At 34.3% G+C, this 22751-nt stretch overlaps 1 protein-coding gene across 5 annotated transcripts in view; it reads left to right on the top strand.

Moving 5' to 3' along the window:
* acap3a (ArfGAP with coiled-coil, ankyrin repeat and PH domains 3a) overlaps positions 1-22751 on the top strand; it is a 162377-nt gene that overhangs the window by 134011 nt on the left and 5615 nt on the right. For 3 of the 5 annotated variants that reach the window (XM_073939298.1, XM_073939303.1, XM_073939301.1), the window contains 9 exons: positions 1236-1305; positions 1394-1488; positions 5000-5217; positions 5476-5579; positions 7788-7887; positions 7967-8187; positions 9214-9323; positions 9654-9764; positions 11737-11798. In XM_073939298.1, the coding sequence (XP_073795399.1) occupies positions 1236-1305; positions 1394-1488; positions 5000-5217; positions 5476-5579; positions 7788-7887; positions 7967-8187; positions 9214-9323; positions 9654-9764; positions 11737-11798 (1091 nt within the window). The remainder of the gene's footprint in view (positions 1-1235; positions 1306-1393; positions 1489-4999; positions 5218-5475; positions 5580-7787; positions 7888-7966; positions 8188-9213; positions 9324-9653; positions 9765-11736; positions 11799-22751) is intronic. The other 2 variants (XM_073939299.1, XM_073939302.1) reach the window with 1 other exon arrangement.

Here is a 22751-nt window from a genome sequence, read left to right as displayed (position 1 = left end):
ATAATAATATGTAAAATAATAAACATGAAATATTACAGATATTTTAAAATAATATTTTTTATTTATTAGTAGAAAATTATTATTAAAATTATTATTATTGATTTATTATTTATTTTTATTATTCAACTATCCCAAAACAGTTTGGAATTAATAAAACTGCTATATTGAATGATAATATTTAAAATAATAAACATAAAATACTACACATATATTTTTTAATAATCACAAATAATATTTATTATTATTGTAATTGATTAGAAAATGAATAGTATAATTATTATTATTGATATCATTGTTGTTATTATAATTATAATAATAATTATTATTATTGTTATTATTATTATTATTATTGTTGTTGTTGTTGTTATTATTTAACTATCACAAAACTTGCATCAATAAAACTGTATATGTTGCAATAAATATAATCAAAGTTTTTATAATATAATAATTAAGTTCTTTTAATTTTAATTATAATACAAGTTTTTAGAAAATGTATTTAATGCACACTTGCATGTACAATGACATTCCATTATGTTGGCATTTTATACATACTTAGAGAAGCAAGCAATCCCAAAATGCACAGTGACGGGCATCCAAGATAACAGACAGCGTTGAAGGGATATTTGTGTATACTTAATATTCCATCCAGTGCTCAAAAGTATAAATTATTAACAGTTTATTATAATAAAACTATAATAGTTTTACTCAAATATTCAAAGGTCTTGTGAACTCCTCTGAAATGTGCAATTATTATTCAGTGTTTCACGTAATCTCAACTGAAACATGAAGACATGGCGGGACATACGATAGCCCCTTCCCTTTAAACAAAACAGCCAATAGCGCCTTGTTTTTATCACAGCTGTGCCAGTGAGAGTGGTTGAGATCAAATGAAAAGCAAATGAGAAACGTCTTGAAAGGGGCGGGGCATGTCAGATACTAGAGAGCATTTGATTGGTCAGAAGATCTAATGAGAAACTGAAGTATGAGATGATGTCAAAAAAATCGTTGATCCATTTAGGCGGAACTTCAGAAGTAACAAACTGCAAGCTTTACCTGTTTCTAGGTTTCAGGTTTATATCCTTTAAATGTGAATTTTGTCTCTGTTTTGCTTATATATATTCTTAAATCTAACTGATACTAACATCTAAAAAATGTATTTTGATTTTACAGGAATTTTAAGTGTGCTCCAGCAATGAGATCAATGATTTGACTAGTGTTTTTGCTTCTTTTGTCAGGAGTTTGGGAGTTCACTGTTCAAAAGTGCGTTCTCTCACTCTGGACTCATGGGAACCGGAGTTACTGAAGGTCTGTTCTCCTGCTAATCTGTCTTCAATGACCTTTTCCCTGTGACATGAGCAAACACACTCTGACACTGTCTCTTGTGTTCATGCAGCTGATGTGTGAATTGGGGAACAGTATTATCAACCACATCTATGAAGGCAGCTGTGAAGAGCAGGGCCTGAAGAAACCAGCACCCAACAGCTCCAGGTGACTGATGATGATGATGATGATGACAAACACTAGTGGCCTTCTTTATTAATCAGCCTGAATGTTCAACAGGGATGAGCATATATATATACAGTGCTCAACATAATTGAGTACACCCCATTTTGAAAATATGTTTATATTTAATATTTTTATCCATTTCTCAGTGAATATGGGTAATATATTTTGTTGCATTTAAAAAAAAACAGATTTATTTAAAATAGATATTTATTAAAATAATATTTTAGTCACAGAACATCTTTAGATATGGAAAGATAATACATCTAAATTCATGCAAAAAAACACAACCTACAAGATTTCAACAAAATTTTATAATTGTTTGTTTTTCTAGAATTTTGCTCTTTTTAAATGTTTTATTTAACAGTTTTATCTAACAAATAAACGTAATTGTACTAATCTAATTTTGGACCGTTATCATAAGTTATTTTGTTAGATAAGGTCCAGATTATAATGTTGTAAAGCTTCCTATAGAATTGACTAATTTAAATGAGAGATTTGTGAGGGGTGTACTCATGTATGCTGAGCAATATATATATATATACAGTTGAAGTCAGAATTATTAGGCCCCCTTTGATTTTTCTTTTTTCTTTCTTTTTTTTTAAGATATTTCCCAGATGGTGTTTAACAGAGCAAGGGAATTTTCACAGCATGTCTGATAATATTTTTCATTCTGGAAAAAGTCGTATTTGTTTGATTTTGGCTAGAATGAAAGCAGTTTTACATTTTTTAAACACCATTTTAAAGACAAAATTATTAGCCCCTTTCAGTTATATATTTTATCGATAGTCTACAGAACTGCCTATTTACCCTAACTTGCCTATCTAACCTAATTAACCTAGTTAAGCCTTTAAATGTCACTTTAAGCTGTATAGAAATGTCTTGAAAAATATTGAGTAAAATATTATTTACTGTCATCCTGACAAAGATAAAATAAATCAGTTATTACAAATGAGTTATTAAAACTGTTATGGTTAGAAATGTGTTGAATAAAATCTCTTCCTTAAACAGATATTGGGGGATTCTGGTTTCAACTTTATATATATAATGCATCCAGAAAGTATTCATAGCGCTTCACTTTTTCCTAATTGTTTTTTGTCACAGCCTTATTCCAAAATGGATTAAATTAATTAATTTTCTCAAAATTCTACACACAATACCCCATAATGACAATGTGAAAAAAGATTTTAAAAATCAAGTGATTAAAAACAAAAAACCTGAAAAATCACATGTACATCAGTATTCACAGCCTTTTCTAAATTGAGCTTAGCTACATTCTGCTTCCACTAATCATTCTTGAGATGTTTTAGCAGCTTCATTGGAGTTCACCTGTGGTCAATTCTGTTGATTGGACATGATTTGAAAAGGAATACACCTGTCTATATAAGGGCCCAGGGTTGATAGTGCATGTCAAAGCACAAACCAAGCATGAAGCCAAAGGACTTGTCTGCAGACCTCTGAGACAGGATTGTCTCGAGGCACAAAGCTGTGGAAGGTTACAGAAAAATTCCTGCTGCCCTGAAAGTGCCAATGAGCACAGTGGCCTCCACCATCCGTAAGTGGAAGATGTTTGGAACCACCAGGACTCTTATTAGAGCTGGCCGACCATCTAAGCTGAGTGATCGGGGGAGAAGGGCCTTAGTCAGAGAGGTGATCAATAACCCGATGGTCACTCTTTGTGAGCTCCAGCGTTCTTCTGTGGAGAGAGATGAACCTTACAGAAGGACAACCATCTGTGCAGCAATCCACCAATCAGGCCTGTATGATAGAGTGGCCAGGGGGAAGCCCCTCTCCGCCTGGAATTTGGCGAAAAGCATTTGAAGGACTCTCAGACCATAAGAAACAAAATTCTCTGGTCTGATGAGACTAAAATTGAACTCTTTGGAGTGAATGCCAGGTGTTACGACCAGTCACCGCTCTTCACCAGGCTAATGCCATCCCTACTGTGAAGTATAGTGGTGGCAGCATCATGCTGTGGGGATGTTTTTCAGCAGCAGGAAATGGAAGACTAGTCAGGATAGAGGGAAAGATGAATGCAGCAATGTACAGAGACATCCTGAATGAAAACCTGCTTTAGAGTGCTCTTTACCTCCGACTGAAGTGACGGTTCATCTTCCAGCAGGACAAAGGCCCAGACCTAAATCCTATTAAACATCTCTGGGGAGGTCTGAAAATGGCTGTACACCGTCGCTTCCCATCCAATCTGATAGAGCTTGAGAGGTACTGCAAAGAGGAATGGGCAAAAATTCCCAAAGACACGTGTGCCAAGCTTGTGGCATCATATTCAAAAAGACTTGAGGCTGTAATTGCTGCCAAAGGTGCATCAACAAAGGATTGAAAAAAGGCTGTGAATACTGATGTACATGTGATTTTTCAGCTTTTTTTTTTATTATTTTTTTTTTATTATAAATTTGCAACAATTAAAAAAACTGTTTTTTTTACATTGTCATTATGGGGTATTGTGTGTAGAATTTTGAAAAAATACATGAATTTAATCCATTTTGGAATGTAAAAAAAGGGAAATGGTGTGAATACTTTCCGGATGCACTGTACATACAGTATATATATATATATATATATATATATATATATATATATATATATATATATATATATATATATATATATACAGTTGAAGTCAGAATTATTAGCCCCCCTCAATTATTAGCCTGTTTATTTTTTTCCCCAATTTCTGTTTAACGGAGGGAAGATTGTTTCAGCACATTTATAAGCATAATAGTTTTAAAAACGTATTTCTAATAACTGATTTATTTTATCTTTGCCATAATGACAGTAAATAATATTCGACTTGATATTTTTCAAGACACTTCTATACAGCTTAAAGTGACATTTTAAGGCTTAACTAGGTTAATTAGGTTAACTAGGCAGGTTAGGGTAATTAGGCAAGTTATTGTATAACGATGGTTTGTTCTGTAGACTATTGGGAAAAAATGAACTTAAAGGGGCTAATAATTTTGTCCCAAAAATTGGTTTTAAAAAATAATAACTGCTTTCATTCTAGCCAAAATAAAACAAATAAGACTTTCTCCAGAAGACAAAATATTATCAGACATACTGTGAAAATTTCCTTGCTCTGTTAAACATCATTTTGATAATATTTAAAAGAAAAAAAAAATCAAAAGGGGGCTAATAATTCTGACTTCAACTGTATATATATATATATATATATATATATATATATATATATATATCTATCTATATATATATATATATATATATATATATATATATATATATATATATATATATATATATATATATATAATGAATCAGTTATTAGGAATGAGTTATTAAAACTATTACGTTCAGAAATGTTTTGAAAAAAATCTTTCCGTTAAACAGAAATTGGGTAAAAGTATACAGGTGGGCGAATAATTCCGACTTTAGCTGTATACATTTTTTTTTCAGTTAATATTTTTAACCGAGTTGAATCCATACCCAACCCTAATGTTCAATTACCACCTCAATTTTCAAGGCAAGAAAAGGAGGCCTGGATTAAGGCGAAGTATGTGGAGAAGAAGTTTCTGAAGAAGATGATGACGGGTGAGGTTGTGGTGAACGGCGGGAGGAAATCTGAGCGGCGCTGGAACTCCAGAAAGTGCAGGAGGCACAACAGTGCCACAACCGTCCCCAAAACACACCGCAAATACAGGCAGGATCCAGGCAGTGCATCTCCAGCAACCCTGTCCTCAGGTGACCAATCACGATCAAGCTTTTTTCATTCATTTCCTATGGTTTTATTTAATTGACCAAGTGCATGACTCAGTTACCTCAGTTTCATTCATTTACTGTATCTGTCTCTATACAAATACTATAAAATGAATGAATGACTTTTTTGAAATTACCATGCTGATAAAGCAATAGTATTATAGAATAATTAAATTTTTCAATTAAATTAATTGTATAATTATCTGACACATCATTGAAATTTTAATTGTTTTGCACTTTTAGCAACTGCTGCTCTGGAGAGAAAGTTCAGACGGGAATCGCTCTTCTGCCCGGATGAGTTAGACAACCTCTTTTCCTATTTCGACACTGGTTCAGGGCCTCGCAGTAAGTTTTCATTCTGGCCTGCGAAGATTTACTTTCATACGCTCATTTACTTTTTCTGTTTTTGCTTTGCTTTCCATCGGGATTTAATTAGGTTTTTCTTTATTTATTTGATTGTTTGTTTTTTGCTTTGAGTTTTGCTTTTTTGTTTTGATGTGTTTTGCTGTTTTGTTTTATTGTTTCATACTCTGCTTTTTTTCATACTTTTGCATTTTTGCTTTTTATTGATTTCACTTGTTTTTTTTAATTTGGTTTTGAATCTCTTAGCTCTTTTGTGTTTTATTTTTTATTTTCATTGTTTACTTTTGCTGCTTAGCCTTTTTCTGTGTTTTAGTTACCTTTTTGTAGAAGTTTTATTTTTATTTTATTTTATTTGCTTTTTGTTTATTATTGTTTCTTTGCTGTTTGTGTTTTTTTATTTAATTTTTTCTTTTTGTTTTTGTTAGTTTTTTTTTTTTTGTAGGGATGCTCTGAATTTTTTGCTGAGAATATTAGCTGAAAAAGTCTAGGCTGCGCCGGAAAAGCACTTGTAATTGTGCGCTTGCAATTGTGATTCTTTTCTGATAAAATGATGTTCACTGTCAAAAAAAATGGGCTGCATTATTTGCTTATGTTTTTTAAAATCTGTATAGTTAAGTTATTGAGTTCAATTTAAAAAGTCCTACAAATTTATATGTTGTTATTTAAAAAAATAATAACTAATTATTACATTTTTGGTTTTGTTGAAGTGCATTCAGAATTTTCAGAAATTTAATTTTGCTGCATCCCTGCTTTTTTTTCCAGCTGTTATGTGTTTTCTTTTGCCATTGTTTTTGCACTTTTGCTTATAAATGTCATTATAATGGTGAAATGACATGGTCATTGTTGTGCTTTTTACATTATATAAATTATAACTTGAGTTCATAGAATTTATAGTTATAATACTGGACTTTATAATCAAGTGCTACAATCTATACCGATTACAACTCCAGTGAAACAATAGGATCAATCACGGTTCTATAGGCAGACCAAATACTCATGTGGGGACTCGATTTCTCATGACACTGTTACACTTTTTTGAGCTAATGATTTCTGGCTTGTCATCTGTAGACTGATTTCATGTGGCCACCATTTTTAAAGCGAAAGCAAAGCTGTGGTGGGAAGAAACCCGCATGTGTTGCCTGGAGTCAAACAAGAGCTGCGTCGACAATAGCATATTGTTGTCTACCTGGCTGTATATCTTATCACCAAAGAGAAAGTGACACAAATATACAATATCACCGCTTTCCGAGTGACCCTAAGGTCTGTTCTGAACAGATAATGAAAATAAAAAGAGATATCGGACCTCATTTTTAGCTAAGTTAAGGGAAATGGCAATAGTTAGCTAACGTTTTCTTTACCAAACACACATTTTAGATGCCACTTATCAAACTCAAGTTAATAAAAAGATTTTTTATATTAGACTTGTCATGATACTAAATTTTGGTACTGAAATAAAAATTAAAAATGCCAAATCACTGTTGTTTAAGAATGCGCTCAACGTCGCTTAAATGTTAGCGGGAAATGGACATTTTAAAAAAATTCAGAACTGGGACAGCAGACAACACTTTGGCCATTGTTTTATCACTCACCGGGTTACATAGGCTAAAGCAGGGAAGCATCCCCACGGTGTTTACCTGGTGTCATGAACTGAAGCCTAGGAGCTTTAAGCTTTATTACTCTTAAATGATTTAGTGATTTAGTTTGATGTCTAATATGTGTTTAATTGTTTAAATTAAACTTAACTAAATGATATTAAAGTGATGTTTACACTACATCTGCACTTTAAAATCAAGCATCAGCATGTTGTTGCAATGTTTACAATGCTGATCCTCTACCTCCGGGTTTCTTCCCACTGCAGCCTCGCTTTCGCTTTCTTTTTTTATTAAATGGCGGCCGCTTCTTCTTCTTCGTTTTTCATGCACATTAGTCACGCTTGAATGCACTCCTGCCGCTCACTGGCATAATAACGTCATTGCATCTTTTGTTGTTACTTGCTTATTTCGTTTGAGTGTCACTCAAACAATTGAGTAAATTGTTATGTTCACCCTGCATATTACTGTAACTCTACAAAACCTTTTATGAAATATGTATTTTAAATTACTAAGTTCAGCTAAATAAATTTAGATGTGAGTCAGGGAAGCTATTAGATTTTAGAGTGTAGTGTAACGTGTCCGCGCTGGGCTTGTGTTGGTCCTACAGGTCTGAGCAGTGACAGTGGGTTAGGAGGCAGCACTGACGGCAGCACTGACGTCTTGGTGTTCGAGTCTGTGGTGGACAGCGTCACAGAGGAGGGTGAGTGTGAACCGCTGTGTGTGTGACTGATGCTGTGTTACCATAGCAGATGGATCATGTGTGTTTTTGTGATGTTTAGAGTGTGAGGTGTCTGAGGACTCTAGTAATGAGGCCGAACTGGAGCCAGAAGCATCAGATCCTGAGGACTCGAGAGAGCTGGATGCTGGAGCGTTACTCTATAAGGCCTGTCAGGCACGCAATTTGCCTGTTATGGCCGAAGCTCTGGCACACGGAGCCGACGTCAACTCTGTCAATGAAGAGGACGAGGGGAAAAGCCCGCTCATTCAGGCTGTGATTGGGGTGAGAGAGCGCAATGCAATTCACTAATTAGAAATACTCTATTTAGAGAAATACTATTTTTGGAGAAAATATTTTGATTTATTATTTATATCTATCAATATTTTTTCAAACACTTGCTTTGAAGTTACAAATAAAAGTGAGAAATATGATCACATATGAATGAGCACATTTAAAGAACTTTAACATATTAAATGTTACTATGTTAAAATTAAAATATTTAAACTATTAAATTATGGAATTTACAGAAATTATACAATATTGTCGTGTACACATATGCACACTCACTGGCCCCTTTATTAGGTACACCTGTCCAACTGCTCTTTAACGCCAATTCCTAATCAGCCAATCACATGACAGCAACTCATTGCATTTAGACATGTACACATGGTCAAGATGATCGGCTGCAGTTCAAACTGAGCACAGAATGGGTAAGAAAGGTGATTTGAACATTGCATGGTTGTTAGTGCCAGATGGGCTGGTCTGAGTAGAACCAGAACAAGAAAAGAGGCAGGAAACTGAAGCTACAGTTCGCTACTTCCAGCAGGATAACGCACCATGTCATAAAGTATGAATCATCTCAGACTGGTTTCTTGAACATGACAATGAGTTCACAGTACTCAAATGGCCTACACAGTCACCAGATCTCAATCCAATTTAGCACCTTTGGGATGTGGTGGAACGGGAGATTGGCATCATGGATGTGCAGCCGACAAATCTGCATCAACTGCGTGATGCTGTCAAGTCGATATGGAGCTATATCTCTGAGTAATATTTCCAGTACCTTGTTAAATCTATGCCACAAAGGATTAAGCCAGTTCTGAAGTCAAAATGGGGTCCAACCGGTGCTAATAAGGTGTATCTAACAAAGTGGTTGGTGAGTGTATGTATGTATATGTATATATATGTATGTACAGGGCTTGACATTAAGCATAATGTGCTAGAAACTTTGCTTGAGAGTGACGTCTGTGTTGCTGTTTAAGGTTGCAAATTCTTATTGCTCTGGATTTTTTTTTTTTTTACATCTAGGGTTCTTTAATAGCCTGCGAGTTTCTGCTGCAAAATAGTGCTGATGTGAACCAGAGAGATCACAGGGGAAGAGGCCCGCTGCATCACGCCACTTATTTAGGACACACTGGGTGAGTTCAGGCTTTCATAAACATGAGTGTGTTTTGCTTCTAAATTTCATCTGTAATTTCATATATTACTTTAGAATTATTCGTGAAATTAACTGGCAGTTTCTGAGTCTAAATAGTGTCTAGGCTTACTTTTTTTGCTGTGTATCATTGATCATTCATTAAGTTGTCCCCAAAAAAAACTTAAGATTTGTGTTGTTTCAATTCATTTTAAATAAGTAGCTTAACCAGGCAGCAAATTTTTTTTAAGTAAATTAGTAGATTAAACAGTTATAGAAGCAAATTGTTAGCATTAGTACTTATAATAAAATTAGCAATTTGTTTTATTTCCAGGCAAGTGTGCTTGTTTCTGAAACGAGGAGCAACTCAAAACGACGGGGATGAGGATGGACAGGACCCGCTGAGCATAGCAGTTCAAGCGGCTAACGCTGATATCGTTACTCTGTAAGTTTAAACATTTGTACGTAAAAACCTTAGGATTTTTGCACCGTGTGTTTTGTGTAAAATTTTATTCATATATGTACAATTGAAATTAAAATTATTAGCTTTATTTTTATTTTTTCTAATATTTCCCAGATTGAGTTTAACAGAGAAATTATTTTTTTTCACAGTATTTCCTATAATATGTTTTCAGCTAGAATCATTTTTTTAAAAAACCATTTTAACATCAATATTATTAGCCCCCTTAAGCTATATATTTTTTTTTCAATTGTCTACAGAACAAACTACTGGCCCATAGCCAGCCTTGTGAAAGGGGTGGTTCTTTTTCCTCCAAAAGTGGACCTTTCTTGCAGTTATACGCCTCAGTTTAATTATGAAAATGAATCACTGCATTTTAGTGACATTTTAAGCACTATTTTCAGCTGTATTAGCTTTTGGTAATAATATTGGTTGATCATAATAACCATACTTTTTTAATGTACCAAAAATGTCTCCTAAAGATTTAGAATAAAGAAATATGAAAAAATACATTTATATATTTTATATATAATATATATATATATATATATATATATAGAGAGAGAGAGAGAGAGAGAGAGAGAAAGAGAGAGAGAGAGAGATATTTATTTTATTTATTTATTTATTTATTTTTCTTGCGGTTCATTCCGCTGTGGCAACCCCAGATTAATAAAGGGACTAAGTCGACAAGAAAATGAATGAATGAACATATATTTTTAAAATGCTAATTTATTACATCATTTATCATGAGAAAAATAAAAACTTTAGCCTATTGCTATTTATTCTGCAAATAATGACCAGTCCAGCATATTCTTTCCACAGTCAGAATTTGTCCATTTAAATAAAAAAGAATTAAACACAATAATAGCATTAATATTAAAATAATGTAGAGCTTCACAATTTTTCTAGCCTAATTAATTTTAATATGTTCCGCTTTTGGTGCTTAACTCCTTTTTATTACTCATTTTTTGTTTCAAAAAGAAGGTCCAAGATTTAGAATAAAATTTGCTTGTAAAATGTTTCCACTATTTAAAAACAATACAGTAGCGAAAGATGATTTCTCTTATGTCAGATTGTATGTTTTCTTGCACAAAATATTTTAGCTAAAGTCACACCAAAGCGACAGCCAACAGAGGATTCTGCTTGATCTTAAAGCATTTTTCGATGGGTTATTTTCACTATTTATGAAAATGCATAGCAGCAAAAATAGGACAAATGAGCCATGTATGGGACAAAATCTTGACCTTCGTCAGTGATGGGTGGGTCTTTCAAACGACCCGAACCCCCCTGGCTACAGGCCTGAACTGTCATTATACAACTATTATTATTATTACAATTATTACCCTAACTTGCCTAATTAACCTAGTTAAGCCTCTAAATTTCATCCTATGCTGAATACTTGTAACTTTAAAAACATCTAGTAAGATATTATGTTCTGTCATCATGGCAAAGATAAAATAAATCCGTTATTAGAAATGAGTTATTAAAACTATTATGTTCAGAAATGTGCTGAAAAAAATCTTCTCTCCGTTTAACAGAAATTGTGGAAATATATACAGGGGGGCTAATAATTCTGACTTCAACGTGGATTAATACTTTTATTCAGCAAGGATGCTTTAAATTGATTACAAGGGACAGAAAGGACAGTAATAATGTTAAAGATTTACATTACAAATAAATCTTGATTCAGTTTCCTCAAAATAATCAAGCAGCACAACCATGTATACAACATTTATAATATGATCTCTCAAGAATCTCACAGACAATTCAGCTTTTTTCAGGTATTAACTGCATTGTGAAATAAATAACCAGAATTCTTTACTTAATTGAATTATGCATTAGATCAAATAAGTGAATTTATTGTGAGACTTTTGAAATCAATCAAAAATCTAAATCTAAAAAAAAGAATGAAATTGTACAAAGTCTGATGGTTCTGTGTCTTTTTCTGTCTCGACAGGTTACGTCTGGCACGGATGAATGAGGAGATGCGCGAGTCGGAGGGCCCGTTCGGCCAGCCAGGTCAATATTCTAGCAGCAGTCCCACAGAACAACAGTATAAGAAATGCATACAGGAGTTTATCTGTCTCAACATAGCAGAGTACTAAGGACACCAGTGTAGCGCTTTTCCCATCATTCCCACCTCAACCAACCATGTGTTTACTGTTTATCTACAAAGACAGGCTAGACTTGCTGGATAATCCAACTAAACCATCTTTAACTGGTCGGTCATTACCAGCTCCGAGCTGGTTTAGTTGGTTAATCAAGTGAATTCCAACTCATAGGGCCACATTTCACATATTAACCATAGGGGCGAGGCGTTCACACCCTTTGGATAGTTCCTAGAACTACACATTGAAGGATTTTGGCTATACTCCTTTTTTAGGGATGTAAACAAAAACAATGGTCCCAACGTATATCCTGTTGTACATTTTTCATTTCTATATCTTCTGAGAATCCAAAAACAGCCACATATTGGTTAATGATGTTATGGTAGCAGTTTTGAACATGAAGTTATGATTGAATTGCCTCTTTTTACTGTTATGAAATAGTTTGATAACTAGCAGGAAATGTTCATGGGCCAATAACATGACCACATTAAAATAGTCTATAGTAATGGCCTTTAAAGGTCTCACCCAGCAAAATAGGAACTGCCATTGATGTAAGTGTATTCTGATTAGGCGAATGTATGCCATGAAAAACACAGGCATGGTATAGGGGCTTTCGCACTAAAGGAACTTTTCCCAAAGTTCCTAGAACTAATGGTGAAAGCACTTTTTTGTGCAGAAACTGGGAGTTATTTTAGTTCCAGGAACACCTTTTGGGGTCTGGGTCTATTTTAATGGAGTTAAATTAACACTGGGAAACTATTTTACCAGCTTTTAATCCTCTCAGCTGATCTTCGAGTGTGGTGGAAACACTTTTAGCTTAGCTTAGCATAAACTATTAAATCGGATTAGACCATTAGCATCTGTCAGTTTTGAGAATCAAACAGAAATGGTGAGGAGGAGGTGTCTGTTAGGTTGCAATAACTCTACCTGTAAAGACAAGTCAGCAGAGAGTGGAACCAATTGCAGCTTTATTAAATCAAAAGAGGATGATCGAACAGGCACGGTCAGATACAAACAAGGATTACTAAGTAGAGACTTAAACTCGAAGTCGGTAAACAGGCGATGGGTCGAGACAGGCGGCTGGCAGCTGAGGGAATGGCCCATTAAACAGAGCAGAGGCCATAGGATTACTGAATTGTGATCGCTCAGAATCGTATGCGGGGCAAAACAAGACTTTGCAATGAGTGGAATTAAAGGTAGGGTTGTAATGGCTTTTCAGGTGCTAGGGTAATCAGACGAGAAGGATGCTGGGAAATGTAGTAAAACTGGATTAGTAGTCCTGTGACTGCGACCTCTGGTGACAATCAGGGGGAACCACAGAGGTCAGAGATGTTACACTCCCAAAACCCTTCTCCTGGGGCCTCATGTACGAAGACTTGCGTGGAAATCTTACTAAAACATTGCGTACGCACAAAGCTGTAAATGTGCGTACGCAGAAAAAAATTCAGATGTATGAAACACTGCGTACGCCGAATCTCACGCATATTCTTTTGTACATCTGAATGAACGTGAAACTGAGCGCATGATGCACGAGCACAAAACCCCTCCCTGCCTCCTCCCCCGTATGAATATGCTAATGACTATGCTAATGGCAAAACCCAACGAAAAAGCAAAGGCAAAAGCAAGCAAAAAGAGAAACTTTGAACAGAATGTGAATTGGAGGTGCTGCTTTCGGAGGTAGACCGGAGAAAAGCGGTGTTATTTGCAAGTTTGTTCTCCGGAATTAACAACAAAAGAAAAAAATAGAGTGGGGTGAGTTTAGCTGATACGGTTAACACAGTTGGGTCTGAACATCGCACTGAGTGCATTTAAAAAAGAAATAGTGTGGTTTATAACTGAAAAATGTTGCAGTATCATTCGCAGTCTCAGTGGCGCACCTCATAAGAAGCATGTGATCATGTACTGACATGTTCGAGCATAAACTCGGCTCGAATCCAGCGTCTAATGAATTCTTTCTTTTTTTCCCCGCTACATATCAGATTTTGCCCACTATTTATCAAGAGAAAGACAAGTAGGAATCATCAATAAGTTTGTGCATCATATTTTATTTGCACATTTATTGAATGGAAATGTTTCTGATTCACGCATGCAAATTCATCTTCAGATAGTGTCTTTATAGCAATGTGTGTGCAGTAGATCGCTCAGATTACATTGGGAAAACAGGCGACCGCTGCAAATTGTGCTTTAATGTTTAGCTGGTCAACTGTATGGTATGGAAATCTTACATACCTACTATATGAACCCGTCTCACAGCTGCCATTGCAAGGATCTGACACTTTGTAGAGAAGAATTTAACACAACTGCCTCTAGGAGTCGCCAATGGAAATAAAACAGACACGCACAAAAAATGTGCGTATGCCAGCCAGAAAGCTGCCGTGAAGCTGCGCACATTCCCACGTTCAGTTCATCGTTAGTAAATCCAAACGTGAGCGATTCTGAGCGTGGAACCTGGCGTATGCAAAGTTTTTGTGCGTACGCAGCGTTGATACATGAGGCCCCTGATCTTTCTGTATAAAATGCCTATTTTACTACATCCAATCAGCTCGCAGTAGAAAAACAAGCCACGCCTACTGTTTTCTCATTTAATATTCCCTTTCTCCAGGAACTGTTACAATCCGAAAAAAAACTGTCGCAGCTTCCTGTTCATGCAGACCTTAAGGGAATAGGAAACTATTTTTAGCAAGATGCTAATGGTCTAATCTGAGACGTTTTTCCTCATTGTTAGCATCCCTATATTGTGCAACAATTATCCGGAGTTTTGGCTAAAAGGGTGTTCCTCTAATAGTGGGACGTCATGCAAAACTGGTGAACTTGGTGGTGCGAAAGCCCCCCCAAGCCACAAAACTAACTTGACCACTTTATACACTGCAGATTTACAACCACATTTCAAAGTTAGCCACATGATTGACAGGCCTTTATACAAAGTAGTTTGGCCAAGCAAACAATGGTGCTACTCATTGTGTTTTAAGTAACAAAAAACAGTAAACCGAGCCCTTAGCATATCTGAAACTAGCCTTCAGAGTTAGCATCAGTTCATCTCTGGTCATTTTCACATCACTTTACACTTCAGTACAGTATTATACCGTATGCAGGCAGCAGTTTGTCTATTCTAACAGTGTTCTAGTGGCATTTTTTTTGTATTAAAGAACTATTCAAGTTCTTAAAAGCGCATGAGGGAGAGTGGGATAATTAAAAAACTGTGATTATTCTTATTACGTCGTTATTAGTGTATAAAATGTCTTATCTACTAACTGAAAATGTTTTTTCTTGACTCAAATGCCACTGTTATGCACTTTTTCTTAACTTCACTGTTGTTTTTGTTTGCTTTTTTTTAATGACGGTGTAGAAAATACCTCAAATGGGATTTTTTATGCCTTTTTTTGACTTCCGCACAGAGCAATGGTGCAGTGATTGGATGAGTATTATTCGTTTTATTTTGTATTGTGGTAACAGATTGTATTTTTGTAACTTCATATATTTGGGAATTTGCAACTAAACTCCAGATTATACACCAATAAATTTTGATTTTTCCATTGCAGTACATTACGGGTCAGATTTGGGGTCAGTATGATTCTATTTAATCTCTAATACTCAAAAATGCTCCATTAGCTTTAAAAAAAAAAGGTGGTCCTAATTATTTGCCCTCCAGTGATTTTTCTTTCTTTTTTAAATATTTCCCAAATGATGTTTAACAGAGCAAAGAATTTTTTACAGTAATATCTATAATATTTTTAATATAATGTTTTATAATTTTTATAAAATTAACAGTTCATAATATTTTTAAAACCATTTTAAGGCTAATAATATTAGCCCCCTCAACCAATATTTTTTTCGATTGTCTACAGAACAACCACTGTTATAAAAAGATTTGCCTAATTACCCTAACTTATCTAATCAACCTAGTTAAGCCTTTAAATGTGTTGGACTTTCCAGAAAACATTATGATTCCTTTAAATGTCACTTTAAGCTGAATACTAGCACCTTGAAAAATATCTAGTCAAATATTATTTACTGTCATTAAAGATAAAATAATTCAGTTATTAGAAATGAGTTATTTAAACTATTATGTTTAGAAATGTGTTGAATTTTTTTTTCTATCTCTGTTAAACAGAAATTAGGTAAAATAAAAACAATGGGGCTAATTCTGACTTCAACTGTATATTAAAATGTAAATTATTTATCTGATGTAAAGCTGAATTGTCAGCATTATTCTTGTGCTTCAGATTGCAGAAATCTAATCATTATTATTTTTAATGTTATAACTAAATCAGTATAAAAATGTTGTAATTAGTTTCAGTGTTTGTGCTGCTTTAAAATCTTTCAAGTCAGAATAAATAAAAAAAAGAATTTAACTTTTATAATATTACAAATGAAGAGTTTAGATGCAAAAACCTCTAAATGCTGTCTGTAACTTTCCTCTAAAATGAGCATTTTCATCAGGCTTCTGTGTGTAGGTTCAGTAATATCACCTTATTGGCAAAGAATAAGTTATTTTCCTGGCCTTTAAAGAAAAATATCTCAACATAAACAAAGGAGGCTGAGAAAAAATGTTCATTTTCGATGGAAATTTCAGACGGCACTTTTCAGATGTAATTTTGAATCACTTTATTGTCCTTTCTGAATATAATCAATTCTAAAAAAAAAAAAAAACATACTGACCTCAAACTTTTGCACTGTACTGTACTGTAGGCTAATGTACAATGCAGTAGTTCTTCTTTTATTAATTACTATCTGTTATCTTCAGTGCAATGATAAAAGCTGTTGCTCTGATCTGTTTGCTTTTTCTGCTTTTTTATAAATCTGTGAAACTCTTTAATACAATCTCAGCATCATATGACGACAAAACATCTGATAGACCAACACAATCTCACGGCAATTTGTCACTTTTTGATTTAGTGGCAAATTCGTATGAATTCATACAATCTCATTTGAACAGTTTAGTAAGATTTGCTCATCCCCCAATGACGGTTGGGTTTAGGGGCGGGGTTAGGTGCCACGCCTCCTTTTAAAAATCTTCATACGATGGAACTTGAATGAATTAGTCACTAAACTGACAAAACGTAAAATAATTACGTTTCCTCGTGGGATCAGGCTGGATTAAACTGAACGTCTTGTTATGAAACGATATCGTAAGCGCAATCAACAATTGATTTTTGCTGCTTGTTCAAGCTACTTAATAATTAATAATAATAAATAATCAACAATATTCTTGAGTTTCTTGGGACAACTTCATTGTTTTATGTGCAAGTTAAATTTGTAAAAACACAAATAAGCTAATCTAATCGATTTGTGTTGTGACAACATGAAGGAATGAAGTTAGCTTGTTAGTTTTGACAAATGTAAGTTGATTGAACGTAAAACAATTATGTAGCCCTCCAAAAAAACTCAAGAAATGTGTTGTTTCAGCTCATTTTAAATAAGTAGTTTGAACAAACAGTCATTTGTTGTGTATAAATGAGATCACAATCTTCAAGATCTTAACCAAAGATCACAGCTATTTTGATGTGTGTGTGAGTGTGATCATCCTTTTTCAAATCAAAAACGTAGCACTTGTTAAGAGAATACTCATTTATTAACGTGTTATTTGTTATTTGTGAGCAGGCAAGGCATTTCGAGGTTAAAGATCATTGGGTGACAATCGTTGTCTCACTGGCCAATGAAATCCCAGCACTTTCTGTTTAATATGTACATTTTGCTTTGTGAATAAGAAATCATTTTGACGAATTCCTGACATTTTGCAACCAAAATCGCCATTTTATTGCAATAAACACACAACATGCTTTGTAGATGCTCTCTTTCTGCTCGCTTTCATGTTTCTGTGTTTCTATGTTTCTGTCATGCTGCGATTTGTAAAGTATGTCTGAATATTGTATATCTGAACATTCTTCTGTAAATTACTTCCGCTTTTCTTTCTGCTCTGCGTTTCTGCCCTTTTGTCTGTTTTCTCCTGAACAAAAAAGAAAAAGATTGATCATAATAAATGAACCGCTTGTGCTTGACTCTTCTTCTTCTTCTTCTTTTCTCCTAGCTTTGTCTTCTCTTTAGTGCTCTAGTTAGTGTGCACCGTTATACAATTGTCTGAATTAACGCACACTTGAAGCTGTTTTTTGTTTTGTTTTAGAATGTTAGTGCAGGATATTAGACAATCTTAACTTATATTTAATAGTAATATTCATTTGAAATGAACATTGTAATATTGTGTTCCTTTGACTGAATCAAAGCACAGAACATGCGGGTAAAAGAAACAATTCATCTGACAGAGATGTAGTATTAAATATACTGTATTGTTTCAAGGTTTAAGGGCCGGTCAGGGTTTTTAATCTTTTTATTTCTCCATGGATGATTGTACTTAAAAATACAGAATACATCTGTATTAGGTTATTGTCAAATAATCTGTTGAATACTATTTTGATTTAAAATAACTGCAATTTTATTTACAGTTTGTTTTACTCCTGTGATTTAAAAAATTGCTAATCATTACCATTATTATTATTATTATTATTAGAAATATTTATAAATATTTACAATGGTGAGCACTTTTGCCTCACAGCAAGAAGGTCGCTAGTTCGAGTCTCAGCTGGGTCAGTTGGCATTTCAGTGTGGAGTTTGCATGTTCTCCCAGTGTTGGCTTGGGATTCCTCCAGGTGCTCCGGTTTCCCCCACAAGTCCAAAGACATGTGCTATAGGTGAATTGAACAAGCTAAATTGGCCGTAGTGTATGTGTGTGCATATGAGAGTGTATGGGTGTTCCCCAGTTCTGAGTTGTGGCTTGAAGGGCATCTGCTGTGTAAAACATATGCTGGATAAGTTGGCGGTTCATTTCACTGTAGTAACCCCTGATGAATAAAGAAAGGAAAGTCGAAGGAAAATGAATAAATTAATGAATAATTATTTTATAATAAATAATATATCTTATAAATATAATAAAATTAATGTATTGTATTGGATTACCATTTTTTCACATAAATGTAAAAATTATAAAATCTAATAATAATAATAAAAATAATAATAATTATAATAGTTATTAGTTAAAATTTATTAAATGCATGTTTTTTTATAAAAGCATTCATTAATAAAAAATCTTACTAACTCTCAAATGGTTGAATTTTTACTTTTAATATAAGAATAACAACAATATTACTTACAATAATACTGTTTATTTTATTTTAAAATGCATTTTTACATTCAGCTTCCCAAATAGTATTACATTTGCAATTTTTTTTTTTTGCAAAAATAATAATTTATTATTATTATTATTATTATTATTATTATTTGTTATCTTTTCTTTTATTTAATATTTTGTGTTTTTCAAATTCATTCATCCCAACCCAACAAAAAATATTTTTTCATTCATTCTTTCATTTCCTTTTCCTTTATTCATCAGGGGTCGCCACAGCGGAATGTACTGTCAACTTATCTAGCATATGTTTTACGCAGCGGATGCCCTTCCAGCTGCAACCCATCACTGGGAAACACCCATACACACTCATTCACACCCATGCACAACAGACAATTTAGCGTACCCAATTCACCTGTACTGCATGTCTTTGGACATTGGACAACAGGGGGAGAACAACTCCACAAAGAAATGCCAACTGAGCCAGCCGAGGCTCGAACCAGTGACCTTCTTGCTGTAAGGCAACAGTGCTAACCACTGAGCCACCGTGCTGCCCATCTATTTATATTATTATGTTTTTATTTTAAAGCATTTGTTTGTTTGTTCAAAGATTTATTTTTACTCAAATTCCACCTAAATAACCTTTTTACTCAAATCAACCTTTTAAAGAATTATCGTAGGTTAGTACTAAAGTTGAATACTAAAGAATATACATAAGCTTGTTTATCAGAGAAAAAAATCTACTTTACAAAAGCAAGGCTGTATGTATGTATGTATATATATATATATATATATATATATATATATATATATATATATATATATATATATATATATATATACATACATACATACATACATACATACATACACACACACACATTCACATATATATATATATATATATATATATATATATATATATATATATATATATATATATATATATATATATATATATATATATATATATATATATATATATATATATGCCCCCCTTTGATTTTTTTTTTCTTTTTTAAATATTTCCCAAATTATGTTTAACAGAGCAAGAAATTTTTCACAGTATGTCTGAAAATATTATTTCTTCTGGAGAAAGTCTTATTTGTTTTATTTCGACTAGAATAAAATGAGCTTTTAATAATAAAAAAAAACATTTTAAGACATTTTAAGGACAATATTATTAGCCCCTTTAAGCTATATTTTTTCAATAGTCTACAGAACAAAACATCATTATACAGTAACTTGCCTAATTACCCTAACCTGCCTAGTTAACCTAATTAATCTAGTTAAGCCTTTAAATGTCTTTTTAAGCTGTATAGAAGTGTCTTGAAAAATATCATCAAATATTATTTACTGTCATCATGGCAAAGATAAAATAAATCAGTCATTAGAAATGAGTTATTAAAACTATTATGTTTAGAAATGTATTATAAACATCTCCTCTCTGTTTAACAGAAATTGGGAAAAAAATAAACAAACAGGGGACTAATAATTCAGGGGGGGGCCAATAATTCTGACTTCAACTGTATGTATATATGTACAGTGTTGACAAAAGAAGTACAGCTGTTCCACAAAACACATCTCCATGTAAACGTGAATATCTCTTTAAACGGCTCTTCTGCATGAGTGCCTGCGGGCTGACAGGACAGTCTCTTCATTGTAAATCAGGCATGAGAAACTCGCACAATTTGGCAGAGCGTTCAGAGCAACCCCTTTTGTCCCCTGCGAAGTTCCAACTGTTGTCATGGTTACCAGACAGTAGAAATACCCTGAAAGGCACAAAGATCTGCTTCAATTCCATGAGCCATGTTTCTGTCCCCTTAACTCACAGGTGTCAAACTCAGTTCCTGGAGGACCGCAGCTCTGCACAGTTTAGTTCCAACTCAAATAACACACCTGATCAAACTAATTCAATCCTTCAGGTTTGTTTGAAACCTACAGATAAATATGCTGAAGCATGGATGGAACTAAACTGTGCAGGGCTGCAGCCCCCCAGGAACTGAGTTTGACACCACTGCTTTAACTCAGGGCGTACTCACACTATGTACTGTTGCCTTGAACCGGGCCTAGGCACACTTGTCCCCCCTCCCGTCTCCCCCGACAGCCCGCACTCACATTACATTCGGTTCACGCTTACGTCATAGATGATGCGCGGTTCAGAAGTGCTCTCGCTCAGCACAGTGGAGATTTCTTTAGTTATATTGTTTTAGTCGTTTGGGATGTGGTCACGCAGTCAAATATTTCGTCGAACAGATCCGCCACTTTTGACGCTCGTACACAATCATAAAGTCCTCGTGCTGCAGGTATGAGGAGGTTTTCTGAAGGCGCAGCTGTTGTGCAGTGAGGCGATTGAGTCTTTAATAATCTATGACAGTTTGCGTTCATTGAACAGTAAGAATGATTAATAAATCCAAATCAAACAGTCCCTTAAAAGTGATGTCTCGCTTTCAGTTTCGGGCTCAGGCCCGCTTTGCACTCACATTACAAACAAACCGCACCTGAGCCCTTGTGAACCGCGCTCTGGCACACCTTCTCCAACCGGGCCAGGGCCGGCCAAGTGAATCGCACCCGAGCGCGATTCAGAGCACTCACACTTCTCAAACGATCCGGGAAACGGGCCTGGGCCTGGGCACGGTTCGGATAGCATAGTGTGAGTACGCCCTCAATCACTAAAGTGCATCAGACACTGAATTGAAACCTCCACTGAATACAAAACCAATGTTTTGGGGTTCTTGTGAAATCAAAGTTTACAATGTTTATTTTGCCAGCGCATAATGTTATTCTAACGTGAACAATTAATCCATGTAAGTTAATCCACAGACAAAAATCAAAACAGTGTTTTGGTAATCTTCAGTGGTTTAAAGTAACTAATTACAAATACTCAAATTACTTTAATTCCAACACAATCTCACGGCAATTCGTAACTTTTTGATTTAGTGGCTAATTCGTATGAATTTGTACGATCTAATTTGTACAATTTAGTACGATTTGCTCATCCCCCAATGACGGTTGGGTTTAGGGGTGGGGTTAGGTGCCACGCCTCCTTTTTAAAATCGTACAATTTCGTACGACTGAACTATTAGCCACTAAACTGGCAAAACGTAAAATTTTTCTTGTGAGATCAGGCTGGTAATTCAGTCGTTTTTCTTAGAAATTGTATTATAATTTACTAAATTTTAAACATGTGTACTTTTACTTTCACTTGAGTACATTTTTACTTCTGTATCGGTACTTTTACTCCACTACCTTCTTCAACCTGCAGTCACAACTTAATTTTTTCTTGTCTATGGGAATTAGAAAAATCAGTCCTGTGATTCCTGTCCAATCAAATCACACATAGAAGGTAAATCGCATCATAATGAGCCACCTCAAGATTTTATGACTGCAGCAAACTGTTTGGAAGCATTAAAAGTGTTCAAGAAGATGTCTAAAATCTTTACAGGCATTGACCCAGAGACTGTATGCCCACACGGAATCTGCGCGCGCAGAATGCCGTAGATTTGCGCAGAATTTTCGCCCATCATGTATTCTGTTTATTTACTTGTGTAAATGTTTGTTAATTTATATTCAGTTTTAACATAGATTTCAGTAATATTATTGACTATTATTAAAGTGTTCATTTGATTTATTTACAATGCAGTGTGTAAAGTAATATTGCAATGTCTTTTAGTAGACATATTTTACAAGAGACTTAATTTTTTACCAAATAAAGTGGATTTAGATGGATTTGCATTGTAAACATTA

This window comes from Danio rerio, chromosome 23 (assembly GCF_049306965.1).
Source record: "Danio rerio strain Tuebingen ecotype United States chromosome 23, GRCz12tu, whole genome shotgun sequence".
NCBI classification, from domain to species: Eukaryota; Metazoa; Chordata; class Actinopteri; order Cypriniformes; family Danionidae; genus Danio; species Danio rerio.
Note: the sequence above shows the minus strand (reverse complement) of the source record. Positions and strands in the feature narration are given on the sequence as shown.